Source organism: Gorilla gorilla, chromosome 2 (genome assembly GCF_029281585.2).
Source record: "Gorilla gorilla gorilla isolate KB3781 chromosome 2, NHGRI_mGorGor1-v2.1_pri, whole genome shotgun sequence".
Lineage (NCBI taxonomy): Eukaryota > Metazoa > Chordata > Mammalia > Primates > Hominidae > Gorilla > Gorilla gorilla.
The window spans coordinates 52763803-52778809 of NC_086017.1; the positions used below are offsets into that span (position 1 = coordinate 52763803).

Sequence of the window (15007 nt, forward strand, 5' to 3'; positions counted from 1 at the left end):
TAGACACAATAAAAAATGATAAAGGGGATATCACCATTGATCCCACAGAAATACAAACTATGATCAGAGAATACTATAAACACCTCTACACAAATAAACTAGAAAATCTAGAAGAAATGGATAAATTCCTGGACACATACGCCCTCCCAAGACTAAACCAGGAAGAAGTCGAATCCCTGAATAGATCAATAACAAGTTCTGAAATTGAGGCAGTAATTAATGGCCTCACAACCATAAAAAGCCCAGGACCAGACAGATTCACAGCTGAATTCTATCAGAGGTACAAAGAGGAGCTGGTACCATTCCTTGTGAAACTATTCTAAACGATAGAAAAAAGAGGGAATCCTCTCTAACTCATTTTATGAGGCCAGCATCATCCTGATACCAAAACCTGGCAAAGACACAACAAAAAAAGAAAATTTCAGGCCAATATCCCTGACGAACATTGATGCAAAAATCCTCAATAAAATGCTGGCAAACCAAATCAAGCAGCACATCAAAAAGCTTATCTACCACCATCAAGTCAGCCTCATCCCTGGGATGCAAGGTTGGTTCAACATACACAAATCAATAAATGTAATCCAGCACATAAACAGAACCAATGACAAAAACCACATTATTTTCTCAATAGATGCAGAAAAGGCCTTTGATAAAATTCAACACCCCTTCATGCTAAAAACTCAATAAACTAGGTACTGATGGAACATATCTCAAAATAATAAGAGCTATTGGTGACAAACCCACGGCCAATATCATACAGAATGGGCAAAATCTGGAAGCATTCCCTTTGAAAACCGGCACAAGACAAGGATGCCCTCTCTCACCACTCCTGTTCAACATAGCATTGGAAGTTCTGGCCAGGGCAATCAGGCAAAGAGAAAGAAATAAAGCATATTCGAATAGGAAGAGAGGAAGTCAAATTGTCTCTGTTTGCAGATGACATGATTGTATATTTAGAAAACCCCGTCGCCTCAGCCCAAAATCTCCTTAAGCTGATAAGCAACTTCAGCAAAGTCTCAGAATACAAAATCAATGTGCAAAAATCAAAAGCATTCCTATACACCAGTAACAGACAAACAGAGACCTAAATAATGAGTGAACTCCCATTCACAAATGCTACAAAGAGAATAAAATACCTAAGAATACAACTTACAAGGGGTGTGAAGAACCTCTTCAAGGAGAACTACAAACCACTGCTCAAGGAAATAAGAGAGGACACAAACAAATGGAAAAACATTCCATGCTCATGGATAGGAAGAATGAATATCGTGAAAATGGCCATACTGCCCAAAGTGATTTATAGATTCAATGCTATCCCCATCAAGCTACCACTGACTTTATTCACAGACTTAGAAAAAACTACTTTAAATTTTATATGGAACCAAAAAGAGCCCATATAGCAAAGACAATCCTAAGCAAAAAGAAAAAAGCTGGAGGCATCACGCTACCTGACTTCAAACTATACTACAAGTCTACAGTAACCAAAACAGCATGGTACTGCTACCAAAACAGATATATAGACAAATGGAACAGAACAGAGGCCTCAGAAATAACATCACAGGTCTACAACCATCTGATCTCTGACAAACCTGACAAAAACAAGCAATGGGGAAAGGATTCTCTATTTAATAAATGGTGTTGGGAAAACTGGCTAGCCATATGCAGAGAACTGAAACTGGACCCATTCCTTACACCTTATACAAAAATAAACTCAAGGTGGATTAAAGACCTAAACATAAGACCTAAAATCATAAAAACCCTAGAAGAAAAGCTAGGCAATACCATTCAGGACATAGGCATTGGCAAAGACTTCATGACTAAAACACCAAAAGCAATGGCAACAAAAGCCAAAATTGACAAATGGGATGTAATTAAACTAAACAGCTTCTGCACAGCAAAATAAACTATCATCAGAGTGAACAGGCAACCTATAGAATGGGAGAAATTTTTGCAATCTATCCATCTGACAAAGGGCTAATATCCAGAATCTACAAAGAACTTAAACAAATTTACAAGAAGAAAACAACCCCATCAAAAAGTGGGTGAAGGATATGAACAGATACTTCTCAAAAGAAGACATTTATGCGGCCAACAAACATATGAAAAAAAAGCTCATCATCACTGGGCATTAGAGAAATGCAAATAAAAACCACAATGAGATGAGATACCATCTAACCCCAGTTAGAATGATGATCATTAAAAAGTCAGGAAAAAACAGATGCTTGAGAGGATATGGAGAAATAGGAATGCTTTTACACTGTTGGTGGGAGTATAAATTAGTTCAACCATTGTGGAAGACAGTGTGGTGATTCCTCAAGGATCTAGAACCAGAAATACCATTTGACCCAGAAATCCCATTACTGGGTATATACCCAAAGGATTATTAATCATTCTACTATAAAGACACATGCACACATATGCTTATTGCAGCACTGTTCACAACAGCAAAGACTTGGAGCCAACCCAAATGCCCATCAATGATAGACTGGATAAAGAAAATGTGGCACATACACAGCATGGAATACTATGCAGCCATAAAATGGATGAGTTCATGTCCTTTGCAGGGACATGGATGAAGCTGGAAGCCATCATTCTCAGCAAGCTAACATAAGAACAGAAAACAAAACACTGCATGTTCTCACTCATAAGTGGGAGTTGAACAATGATAACACATGGACACAGGGAGGGGAACATCACACATCCGGGCCTGTTGGGGGATTGGGGGCTAGGGGAGGGATAACATTAGAAGAAATACCTAATGTAAATGACAGATTGATGGGTGCAGCAAACCACCATGGTATGTATATACCTATGTAACAAACCTGCACGTTTTGTACATGTATCCCAGAACTTAAAGTATAATAAACAAAATTTTTTTAGAAAAGCCCCACTGAAGCTAAGCTGTCATTAAAAAAATTATAAACCATACATGAGGAAGGGTCAGGAGACACATTAAATAGATGAACTGATATCCCTAAAGAATAAAGAAGAATTTGAAAGACACTATAGATCTTTTTAAATAATGAAGGAGAAAAATAAACAAAACCATAATGAAATAATTAAATACTCTGAGAACACCTGAAGGTTAGTCACTTATCCAAGAGTAAGTGTCCCAGAGTAAGTGGGATTTAGTTATAAGACAAAGGTGAGGGGATATCTTGGTGACATAACTATTAAGTGGTGCAGATGGCTCCCTAAGCGTTTGCTCTTACTTGCTGGACTGCAGGTGCTGATGTAGATTTGAAGAGTCTATTGGACATCCCAGGGCAGCAGCAAAAGTGGGTTTAGAGAAAGGTAGAGAATTCTAGGTCTCACCATATTTTCCCCCCACAGCACTACAGGACGTCGGGACTGGGCTCTTCCTTCCAACATGGCCGCCACTGCCTCTCCGCAGCCACTCACCACTGAGGATGCCGATTCTGAGAATAGCAGCTTCTATTACTATGACTACCTGGATGAGGTGGCCTTCATGCTCTGCAGGAAGGATGCAGTGGTGTCCTTTGGCAAAGTCTTCCTCCCAGTCTTCTATAGCCTGATTTTTGTGTTGGGCCTCAGTGGGAACCTCCTTCTTCTCATGGTCTTGCTCCGTTACGTGCCTCGCAGGCGGATGGTTGAGATCTATCTGCTGAATCTGGCCATCTCCAACCTTCTGTTTCTGGTGACACTGCCCTTCTGGGGCATCTCCGTGGCCTGGCATTGGGTCTTCGGGAGTTTCTTGTGCAAGATGGTGAGCACTCTTTATACTATTAACTTTTACAGTGGCATCTTTTTCATTAGCTGCATGAGCCTGGACAAGTACCTGGAGATCGTTCATGCTCAGCCCTACCACAGGCTGAGGACCCGGGCCAAGAGCCAGCTCCTTGCTACCATAGTATGGGCTGTGTCCCTGGCCGTCTCCATCCCTGATATGGTCTTTGTACAGACACATGAAAATCCCAAGGGTGTGTGGAACTGCCACGCAGATTTCGGCGGGCATGGGACCATTTGGAAGCTCTTCCTCCGCTTCCAGCAGAACCTCCTAGGGTTTCTCCTTCCACTCCTTGCCATGATCTTCTTCTACTCCCGTATTGGTTGTGTCTTGGTGAGGCTGAGGCCCATAGGCCAGGGCCGGGCTTTAAAAATAGCTGCAGCCTTGGTGGTGGCCTTCTTCGTGCTATGGTTCCCATACAATCTCACCTTGTTTCTGCATACGCTGTTGGACCTGCAAGTATTCGGGAACTGTGAGGTCAGCCAGCATCTAGACTACGCACTCCAGGTGACAGAGAGCATCGCCTTCCTTCACTGCTGCTTTTCCCCCATCCTGTATGCCTTCTCCAGTCACCGCTTCCGCCAGCACCTGAAGGCTTTCCTGGCTGCCGTGCTTGGATGGCACCTGGCACCCGGCACTGCGCAGGCCTCATTATCCAGCTGTTCTGAGAGCAGCATACTTACTGCCCAAGAAGAAATGACTGGCATGAATGACCTTGGGGAGAGGCAGTCTGAGAACTCCCCTAACAAGGAGGATGTGGGGAATAAATCAGCCTGAGTGACCAAATCTTGGTCTGGTGGGAACAGATGGGAACCAGCTCAATTGGGCGTCCACTCAAAGTGCTCTCTCCAGACGCCTCAGTGACTGTGTTGCTAAACCCAGTGGTCAGTTCTCAGTTCTCAGCCATCAGCAGCATTTGCTCGCCCCTGCCTTCTTCCTCCACTTTCTTCACTTGCTTCCAGGATACCACGCTTTCTTTTCTGAATTGCTACTATCTTTCTTCCTTCCTTCCTTGCTTCCTTCCTTCCTTCCTTCCCTCTCTCCCTCCCTCCCTCGCTTCTTCCCTTCCTCCTTTCCTCCCTTCCTACTTTCCTTCCTTCCTTCTGACAGGGTCTTGCTCTATTGCTCTGTCACCCAGGCTGGAATGCGGTGGCGAGATCTCCGCTCGCTGTAGCCTCCTCCTCCTGGGTTGAAGCAATTCTCATGCCTCAGCCTCCCAAGTAGCCAGGACTATAGGCACCTGCCACCATGCCTGGCTAATTTTTGTATTTTTTTTCTTTCTTTCTTTCTTTTCTTTTTTTTTTTTTTTTTTTTTTTTGAGACGGAGTCTCACTCTTGTTGCCCAGGCTGGACAACAATGGCGCGATCTCGGCTCACTGCAACCTCCACCTCCCGGATTCAAGCAATTCTCCTGCCTCAGCCTCCCGAGTAGCTGGAACTACATGCGCGTGCCACCACGCCCAGCTAATTTTTATAATTTTAGTAGAGATGGGGTTTCACTACGTTGGCCAGGATGATCTCGATCTCTTGACCTTGGGATCCACCCGCCTTGGCCTCCCAAAGTGCTGGGATTACAGGTGTGAGCCACCATGCCCGGCCCTAATTTTTGTGTTTTTATTAGAAACAGAGTTTCACCATGTTGGCCAGGCTGGAGAATTGCTGTAATAGTTTTCCAACTGGCCCCTGTGCTTCCTCTCTCTTGCTCTCCTCCCATCTCATCTGCACCTAGCAGCCAGAGTGATCCTGACACTCTCGGCCTTTACTTCCACCTCCCTCAGAGCAGCAGCCTGTCAAAACACCAGATTACAACAAATTTAGTTTAAAGGTCTCAATTAGCGTTATTGGCAATTCTAGAATCAGGCAATAGACTCATTGAATCAGGAACAGATTCACTCCATAAAATATAGAGAGTGTTGCAATGAGCTGGGTAGAAGAGGTTAGTTTTATAGACAGGAAGGGGCTGTCAAAGGCAGAAAGAAATGAAGAACAAAAAAAAAGATTGATTTTTTTTTTGAGACAGGATCTCACTCTGTCATCCAGGCTGAAGTCCAATCCCACAATCATGGCTCACTGCAGCCACCACCTCCTGAGCTCAAGTGATCCTCCCATCTAAGCCCCCAAGTAGCTAGGACTATAGGAGCACACCACCACACCTGGCTAATTTTTGTATTTTTTGTGGAGACAGGGTCTCACTATGTTACCCAGGTTGGACTGGAACCCCTTGGCTCAAGAAATTTGCTTGCCTCAGCCTCCCAAAGTGCTGGGATTACAGGCGTGAGCCACTGCACAGGGCCAGATTCGTCATTTCAAAGTTACTTTCTATATGCGGCCGGAACAGGGTGGTTGACATCAGTTTTCTTCAGGTTACTTTTTAATAATGATTAAAACGGGGAACTTCATTATCATGAGCATGGTTACTGTCTGCATTATTACGCCAACTGAAACTGTCATGTTTGGGAATTTGGCTGTTAACTCTGTCTCCAGGAGTCTCAAAGGTCAGATAACAACTTAGTTTCAGTTTGAGGACATGGAACTTTAATACGACAGATTCCATTTTGGTTTGGTCTGGTCAGCTGGGACCTAGTGCAAGAGGTTAGTCCAAAACAATGGCCTTCCATAGTTTTTATTTAACAAGCCCAACTCCTTACAGTAATCCTTTAAGGCCTATGTGATCTGCCCCCACCCTGGCTACACTCTGCCCTTATGTCCACCAGCCTCCAGTGCTCCAGACACAACTGATCTCAAACACTCCTGACACATCCCCCTGGGGATTCCTCTTCCTGGATTGCTCTCCTCTCAGCTGTCTGCTTGGCTCACTCTCTCACCTTCTGAGGTCTTAGCTCAGATACCACCTTTCACTCACCTGTCCAACCTATTTAACACAAACTGGCCCATCTCTGACACTCCTGATCTTCCTGATGCTCTATTTTTAAATTTTTTCAGTAGCGCTTATTTCTTTCAGACATTGTATATGTTTCTCCTATTTGTGATGTTCAATGGCTACTGTCCCCACCCGCATTGTCCCAGGTGAATTCCACAAGGTAGGTAGGCTCACTGCTGTACCCAACCCCCTAACACAGGGCCTGGTGTGTAGGTTTTCAGAAAGTATCTGTTAAATGCATGGGTGGAGGAGGGAGCATTTTCCTTCTGGCACTGCTGGGGAAAAAGAACCTAAGGCCCTCCACTCACCAGGGTTCCACATTCTCTGTAGTCCAGCTGGGAAATGCTATTAAAAGGACCATTCCTGTAGCCTTGATGGTGGACCCAGCATCTGGCAATCAGGAGGGCCTTGAAGTACTCTGCCTAGGGAATGTCCCAGGACCATGTACAGTCTGTAGAAGGAGGCAGTGAACACGCTTGGCCTAGGCCCCATCTCAGGAGCCTTCAGATCTCCCTGGGACCTGCACAATCAAGTCCAAAATCTTTGTCTGATGTCAAGGCTAGAGCTTTTGCAAATAGGATCCCATACATCTTCCAGCCCTCATACTCCTCCACTCCCTTTTCATTTCCTGAACATTCCAACTTCTATGCCTTTGCTCTTGTGGGCTCCCTCATGTAATTAGGATAATTTCCAGCCAGGTATACCCTCACCCTTGTTTTATAACTGAATCCCACTTTCTCTGGGACTCCACTGCTTGGTCACTCTGCCCTGTGCTTTGAGAGGAGGTTGGGTGGAGCATGGGACATGGGCCAGTTACTGCCTTCACATTTCCCTGGTCATGGTGATTTTTTTAGGGGTGGGCACATGACCTAGCTAGAGCCAATGAAGTGCAATGTCACTAGAACATGTGAGAAGAGAGGCATGAAACCAAAGCTGAGAGGGTTTGAGATCTGGAGCTACTCCTTCCTCCACCCAAACTTCAGAAGGTGAAGGAGATAGTGCATGTGAGTGAGCAGATCCCGAGGGCACTGTTTGAGCCTCAGAATCAAAGCACTTCTGAAGCTTGTCCCAATCTTGGATTCGACAGTTACAAGAACCAATAAATTCCTTTCCTTGTGGAGTCATGTTGTTTTGTTACTTGCAACCTAAAGATTCCTGACTGATATACAGTGCCCAGTGCTTTTCTGTTTATATCTCTAATGCTTGGCATTCTCCCTGCCCCCTGACACATCCACTGAGAAGCCTTTCCCCAGGGAGCTGCCTGCCCACATGGCATCTCTTTCTCCCGAGCTTCTAAAGCACCCACTGCTCTTCCCACCTCATAGAACTACCTGGTGCAACCTGCCCACGTCCCAGCACGTCTGCCCTGCACAATTGAACGTGGAACCTGGCACACAGGAAAGAAAACTTTTTGGTGGATGGAATGGAGGGTAGGAGAACAGACGGCTGGGTGAATGTAAGCTCCATGAGAGCAGGGACTTTGCCATGTGTAAACTCTGCATCCCCTGTGCTTCAACACATGCTCAGAGCATAGTAGACTTTTTTTGGAATGAATGGATAAGTTTTTTTGTTTTGTTTTGTTTTTTGGAGTGAATGGCTGTTAGAGGATTGAGCAGGCAAGCAGTATTCTGCCTGCTATTTCTTCTCTTCCCCTGAGCTTTTGATGGCATAGTTATAGCACATGTGTCACATGCCATCTGGCAGTCTCTTGATGTAGCACTAGTTGCCCTGTGCCTTCCCCACATCCAATCTCTCTCAGCTCCGCCTTTAGTTCTCTCTCCTCAAGGCCCCCAGTTCCCCACCATGAGGAAGGACTCTGAGCTTCCTAGTTCCCTGGGAAATGAAGCTCTAGATCTGAAGGTGGATGTTTGTTTGAGGATGCGGAGGATGGAATTCTACTTTAGAGCTCCAGAAATCTTGTCCTACAAGGAACTTCTGTTTGTGTGCCAGCCTGGCTGGTGAGATACAGCCTGAGCTGCACCAACAGGGTCTAGGTGCTCAGAGGCCCTGACTTTGTGCCCATGATGCACAGATAGGATGTCAAGCAAGGGACAGCCAGCAGGGCTTGTCACACCAGCATTGGTGGATTTGTGTGTGTGTGTCTATCTGTCTGGGAAGTACGTGTGCTATGTGGGCTGTGTGTAGTATATATGGTTGTGTATGTGGTTATGATGCAGCTGTATCACTGTGTCCAAGTGGGTCTGGTTATGTGCCTGCAACTTTCCTATTCTTTCTTTTTTTGAGACGGAGTCTTGCTGGAGTGCAGTGACATGATCCCAGCTCACTGCAACCTCTGCCTCCCAGGTTCAAGCAATTCCTGTGCCTCAGCCTCCAGAGTAGCTGGGATTACAGGCATGAGCTAACTTTTGTATTTTTAATAGAGACAGGGTTTCGCCATGTTGGCCAGGCTGGTCTCAAACTTCTGAGCTAAAGTGATCTGCCCACCTCGGCCTCCCAAAGTGCTTGGATTACAGGTGTGAGCCACTTCGCCCAGTCCTATTAGTCTTTCATGCCTTTCTCTGTGTATGTGTGAGTGTGTACTTGCCGCAAAAGGCAGGAATATAACAAGTAGTGCCCTGAAGCCTATGTCCAAAGGAGAGGGCAAGAGCTAGCTGCAGGTACCTGATTCTCTGTCACTGTCTTAGGTGCAATATAGTTTGAGAGCAGCTCAGCAGCTCTCACAGCCCAGGCCAGGATAAAGCCCTCTCCACCCCAACCTTACTTCCGGGTTTGGGCCTTGGTCCCTCCTGTTGCTGTCTGTCTTCCCAGAGGCCTGACAAAGTCTGGCTCCCTGACTGCACTGCTCAAACCTTTCCCAGGGGTCTCAGGAAAGCAATCAGAATTCCTCTGACCCTCAGGCTCTGAGGCAAGGTGGACTCTTCCCCTGGGCTAACCTAGGGAGAAGTGTAGAAGTTGCTTTGCCCGTGGGCAGGGCTGCTGCCTGCGCTGAATGCCACGAAATGTGATGTTTTGACTCCAGTTAATTCCCTATGAGAAAAGCATCTCTTTTGTTTCCCAGGTGCCTGAAATTCCACCATTGGAAAGCCACCCCAATCTTGCTTTATTATAAACTATCTTCAGAGAGAACACATTTAGTGGGCTTTCCTCTGAGGTCCTGGTGAGGAAAAGGATGAGAGGAAGAAAATATTTGGCATAGAAATGAGGAATTGGGGACAGAATGACCGGGTTGGGTGCGTGGTGACTAGAGGCATCCTTGGCGGTCGCAGTCTTCCTCCTGCCTCAAGGCCTCTGCCAGGGTTGGCTGCAGCAGTCCTCATGCAGGGGGCAGAGAGCTATATGGGCCATGGGCCCCTCCAATGCCAGCAGGCGGGCATGGGGCATTGGGATCCCTGCCCACACTCCAATCCTGGGGGGCTCTTGCTTCCTGGGAGGCCTGTTGTTATGCTGGATATCCCTGACTGTGGGATGGTACACTTGCATTCACCTCACACCTCACCCGCTGAGGCTTCTCTAGGTCCCAAGCATCTCCTCTGGAGCTCTCAGACAGGCCACAGGGTCCATTAAGTTCCTATCTGCACATGGTCACTCCCAGTTGAGACCTTCTGGTCCTGACTCAGGGAACTCCAGCCCTCAGCCCCACCCCAGCCAATCCATAGGCCACTCTCCTGGCCCATATTCCTTTGGGTGTGAGGCACAAAAGGAGACACAGCACCAAGGTCTAGGGAGGGCCAAGGAGGTGTGTTAAGGCTCTGTTCCTGCTTCCCCACAGCCCCAGCCCCATTGTACTGGGCACAGGGCCTGGCTGGGCAGAGATGTCATTGGTACATTTCCCATGGACAGTCTTCCACCTTCCAGCCCATTTCTCCTCCTTCCATGCCCCCTACTCAACTCTTCTCCTTGTGCTCCTGGTCCTTGTAGAATAGGATGGGATATCTCAGCTTCTCCTAACCAGGCAGAACTCTATCAAGCCCTAGGCAGACATCAGCATTTGCGGGCAGCTGACCTCAGAGAAATGCAGGCCCTGGACCAGGGTCACATAGCTAGTTGGAGACAGACTGTCACCCCAGCTCAGGCCCTTGCCTACTCTCCTGGCAGAGCAGAACAGGCAGCCTCAGGAGAAATGTGAGGCTGCCAGAGATGTAAGATAAAAGTAGCAGAGAGAAGTTCCACTGGCTGGTCGCTTGGTCGGGGGGTCCATGCAGCCTGGGCCCACCTCCTCCAAGACACTCTATCCAGCTCCCACAATCATTCTTCCTCCTGTCCCAGCTCCAGCTGGAGCCCTGCCATCAGCCAGCTGCAGCTATGGCAGCCACCCCCTCACCCTCTCGTAGCACTGATAAGCACGCTGGGAAGGGGGATTGTCTTCATTTCATAGATTGGAGGGCTGAGGCCAGGAAATGATTTGAGGACTGAAAGTAAATTAGCCGAGACTGAAAGTCAGGTTTCTAACATTTAATCTCCACTTAGGGAATTGGAGGTCAGAAATGAATAAAATACCATGCCCCAGTAGGCTCCAGTCTAGGGAAGTGGGCAGCAGGCAGAAACCAAGACACGGAAAGCAATGACACATAACAGATATGCTATGATACAAATGGTGCTGCAGGAGCTGCACAGTTTGGAGGCCATTTCTGGCCAGAGGATGGGATGCGTGAAATCCAGGAAGGCTTCCAGGAAGGAGTAGCTGGCACTGGGATGGGCAGGAACAGCAATGCCTCTACTTTAGGGATGGTTTCATTGGAGAAAGTTGGCAAAGTTGAGAAGTTTGGAGACCAACTGTGACAAAATTTAAATATCAGGTGTGTGAAGGCAAGGGGGACCAACTGTGACAAAATTTAAACGTCAAGTGTGTGAAGTCAAAGGGGAACCAGGAAAGTAAAAGAGTGACAATCAGCAGTGCTTTTGGCAAAAAGGCCTCTGGCAGCAGTGTAGAAGAGAAACGCACAGATCACAGGTATAAGAATGAGAGTAGGAGAGGGGAGGAGGGTACATATTTCAGAGGCATCACAGGGGGGTGTACTGATAGGACGGGGGCCTGCTTGTATGAAGGTGAAAGAGGAGGAGGGAGAGTGTCTCTGGGAGATGGGGTGAATGGTAGTGTTCTGAGCAGAGAGAGCAGGGAAATCAGGAGGAAGAGTGGTTCAGGGAAGAGGCAGGGGCTCAGATGCCAAGTTCTGCATTGGCCAAGCTGAGTCGGAGGTGCTGGGAGACTCCCATGTGGGTCTGGGGATAGAAGAAAGCTCTGAGTTCAGCAATGATCATGGAAACCAAGGGAGGGTTGACAGCACCCTGAGGTGGGGGAGACATGGGCACTGAGGAGGGATCTTGAATGATTCCTACATTAAAGGCATCCTGGCTGGGCACAGTGGCTCATGCCTGTAATCCCAGAACTTTGGGAGGCCGAGGAGGCCGGCCAACATGGTGAAACGCCGTCTCTACTAAAAATACAGAAACTAGCCGGGTGTGGTGGTGCGAGCCTATAATCCCAGCTACTCAGAAGCCTGAGGCAGGAGAATTACTTGAACCCGGGAGGCAGAGGTTGTAGTGAGCCAAGATCACACCACTGCACTGCAGCCTGGGCAACAGAGTGAGACTCTGTCTCAAAAAAAAAAAGGTATCATTTCTCTAGACCTGTGCTATCCAATAGGGCAGCCACCTGCCACACACGGCAATTAAGCACTTGGAATGTGGCTAGTCTGAACTGGGAAGAACTGCAAAAGTACAGTACATACCAGACTTTGAAGACAGGATGAAAAAGGGAAGGTAAAAACTATTACGTTAAAATTTTTAATAGTGATCACGTTGAAATGCCAATATTTTGGATATATTGGATTAAGTAAAGTATATTATAAAAATGAATTGTTTCATTTTACTTTTTAAAAATGTGTTTACCAGGAAACTAAATTAGCTGGGCAAGGTGGTAGGTGCCTGTAATCCCAGCTACTGGGGAGGCTGAGGCAGGAGAATTGCTTAAACCCAGGAGGCAGAGGTTGCAGTGAGCAGAGATCGCACCGCTGCACTGCAGCCTCGGCGACAGAGCAAGACTCTGTCTCAAAACAAACAAACAAAACCAAAAAACCCCACTACTCATGTAGCTTGCTTCATATTTATGTTGGATGACACCGTTCTAGAACCTGAATGCCAGAGGATGTGGGATAAGTGTTGCTGAAAAAACTAAAGCAAGCTGGGAGGGTGGAGGCTGATGTTTGCAAGATGCCATGTTACTCATGTCTGGGGGGAACCAGTCTCTGTACTCAGGACTTCTGAAGGCAGGCATCATCTCCCAAACCAAGTTGCCCACAGATACTCCCCCTTCCTCTGGACTTCCTGTGAGAGGAGGGTTCAGCAGAACCCACTCTGAGAGATGGTATTTTAAAGAGAATGATAAGCCTGTCAGATGACTAGGCGGGGAGAGAGCGAGGACAGGCAGAACAGAGGTAGGGGGTGCCACAGGACCAGAGGGAGGGTTGGCCAGTGGGGTCTTAGGGCTGCAGAGGGGTGAGAACAGGTGAGAGACGCAATAGAACTCCTCTGGCCAGGTTTGCAGCTGGCTTGGCCAAGCTCACTCTGTAGAATGCAGGCGGTAGCGGAAGTGCACATCGTGGCTGGGCTGCATGGTGCCAAAACCCCAGCGCTGTGGGTCAACTTGGGGTAGTGGTGTGTCAGGGTCCACCAACTCTAAGTCAAAGTGTGTGACCATAAGCAGGATAAAGAGCTTCACCTCACTGAGTGCAAAGAACCTCCCAGGGCAGATGGAAACGCCCGAACCCCAGGGCATGGTGTAGTGGTGGATCTTCTTGCCTGCCTTGAAGAAGTCCACTTTCCGGCTGCCATTAGGGTTGAGGAAGCGATCGTACTTGAAGACGGTGGGCTCAGGGTGGATGTCAGGGTCCATGTGCACTGAGAGGTAGGGAAAGAGGGCCAGGATGTCTCCATGGCGGAACAGATACTCCTGCCCACTGGACATCTTCAGGGTATAGTCTTCATGAACCAACCTGAGGAGGGTGGGTGCAGCCCTCAGCCGCAGCGTCTCCTCCACCACGCTGTCTAGAACTGGGGTGTGTTGCAGGGCACCGAGTTTGAAGGCAAAGGACTGCTTGGTCTCCAGCCTGGCCTCACCCAGGACCTGGGTAGCTTCCTCCCTCACAGCCCGAATAGCTTCTGGGTGCTTCAGGAGGAACAAGAGGGCCCAGAAAGAGGTAGGCCCCGTGTTCCCCTGGGAGGCCCAGAGCATCATGAAGTTGAACTTGTCCTGCATAGCTGAGGGTACCCCCTGCTCCCTCAGAAACTGAAGCATGTTGCCCAGCCAGTTGCTGATGCCCTCCTTCTCCTGGCTGTGGCTCACGGAGAGTGTCTTGTGAAAGAGACGCTGGAGTCGGCCCACTTCTAGCCACTCCCGGGGCCACAGCAGGGAGTAGACAAACCTGGGGAAAAGAAGGTCAAACTTGCGGAACTCCATGAATAACTCTCCTGCCTGTAGCAGGTCCTGCTCCTTGTCCTTCGTGTAGCCGAACAAGCTCAGGTAGCCAGCTGTGAACAAGATGTAATAGCAGAAGCGAAAGAGGCTGTCCTCATGCCAGCAACTGGCATCCAGACTCCAGCCTTTGGACGTCAGCATTACAAAGGACAGGCTGTCCAGCATGGTCTCATTAAGATCCTTCAAGCCATCCCCCCTCAGATGCTTGGTGCTGGCTGAGTGTATCATCTCATGGTCCCCTTGCACTGAACGGTATCCAAATACCTTCAGCACCAGTTTTTTTGCATATTGCCCAAAGTCTAGTTTTCTCTGTGTGTCCTTGAGGATGGGGCCAAAGGAGAGGGGGTCCATGACGAAGGTGAAGTACTGGCCCCCTAGCTGCACTGTGAACACATCCCCATGCTTGATCCTCATGCGCTTCAGAAATTCAAACATATTCTTCCGGAAAGCCACGGCATGGCCAAGCCAGGGCACAGTACCCTTGTCCAGAGGGGGCTCCCATGGCCTGCGTTGTCGGAGCATCCCTGGCAGGCACAGGTATCCAGCAATGACCACCAGCAGAGCTCCCAGCACTGGACCCCAGAGCACCATGGCTATGCTCCTGCGGATTAAGCTGTCGACACGCACACTGTTCCCTGGGTGCCAGAGAGCTTTGGGAGGCCTTGGAAAGTCCAGGATGTAAAGGTCTGAGCACCTGGACCTTGCCCTGTGGCCGCAAGTTATGGCAAATAACACTAGTGAGACAGTACTTGGAAGCAGCAAAATGTTCCCCTGGACTTAACACTTGGCTGACTGGTCACGTAGGGGAGGAGGAGGTAACCAGGAGAAAGCTCAGAGAGAAGCCTCCAGCTATGGTCACAGCTGCTCACCAGCTTCATGCTTTGCTCTGACCTTTTCAGACAGCTCTTGCACCTTCTCTCTAAGCCTGCCTTGAGCCCACTCC

At 48.1% G+C, this 15007-nt stretch overlaps 2 protein-coding genes across 2 annotated transcripts in view; one reads left to right on the forward strand and one right to left on the reverse strand.

The window, feature by feature from the left end:
• ACKR2 (atypical chemokine receptor 2) overlaps nucleotides 1-7750 on the forward strand; it is a 64191-nt gene extending 56441 nt beyond the window's left edge. Inside the window, exon 4 of the mRNA XM_063703728.1 lies at nucleotides 3334-7750. Within this exon, the coding sequence (XP_063559798.1) occupies nucleotides 3371-4525 (1155 nt within the window). The 5' untranslated portion in view covers nucleotides 3334-3370 and the 3' untranslated portion in view covers nucleotides 4526-7750. The remainder of the gene's footprint in view (nucleotides 1-3333) is intronic.
• A 3270-nt stretch (nucleotides 7751-11020) lies between these two features.
• CYP8B1 (cytochrome P450 family 8 subfamily B member 1) lies at nucleotides 11021-14732 on the reverse strand. Its single transcript, XM_004033931.5, has one exon. It carries the CDS (start codon nucleotides 14653-14655, stop codon nucleotides 13150-13152), a length of 1506 nt encoding a protein of 501 aa, XP_004033979.1. The 5' UTR covers nucleotides 14656-14732; the 3' UTR covers nucleotides 11021-13149.
• Between the last annotated feature and the right edge of the window lie 275 nt (nucleotides 14733-15007).

Bases quoted from the DNA above. Each gene is read 5' to 3' on its own strand.
- CYP8B1 (XM_004033931.5), bottom strand. From the start codon at position 14,655: ATGGTGCTCTGGGGTCCAGTGCTGGGAGCTCTGCTGGTGGTCATTGCT.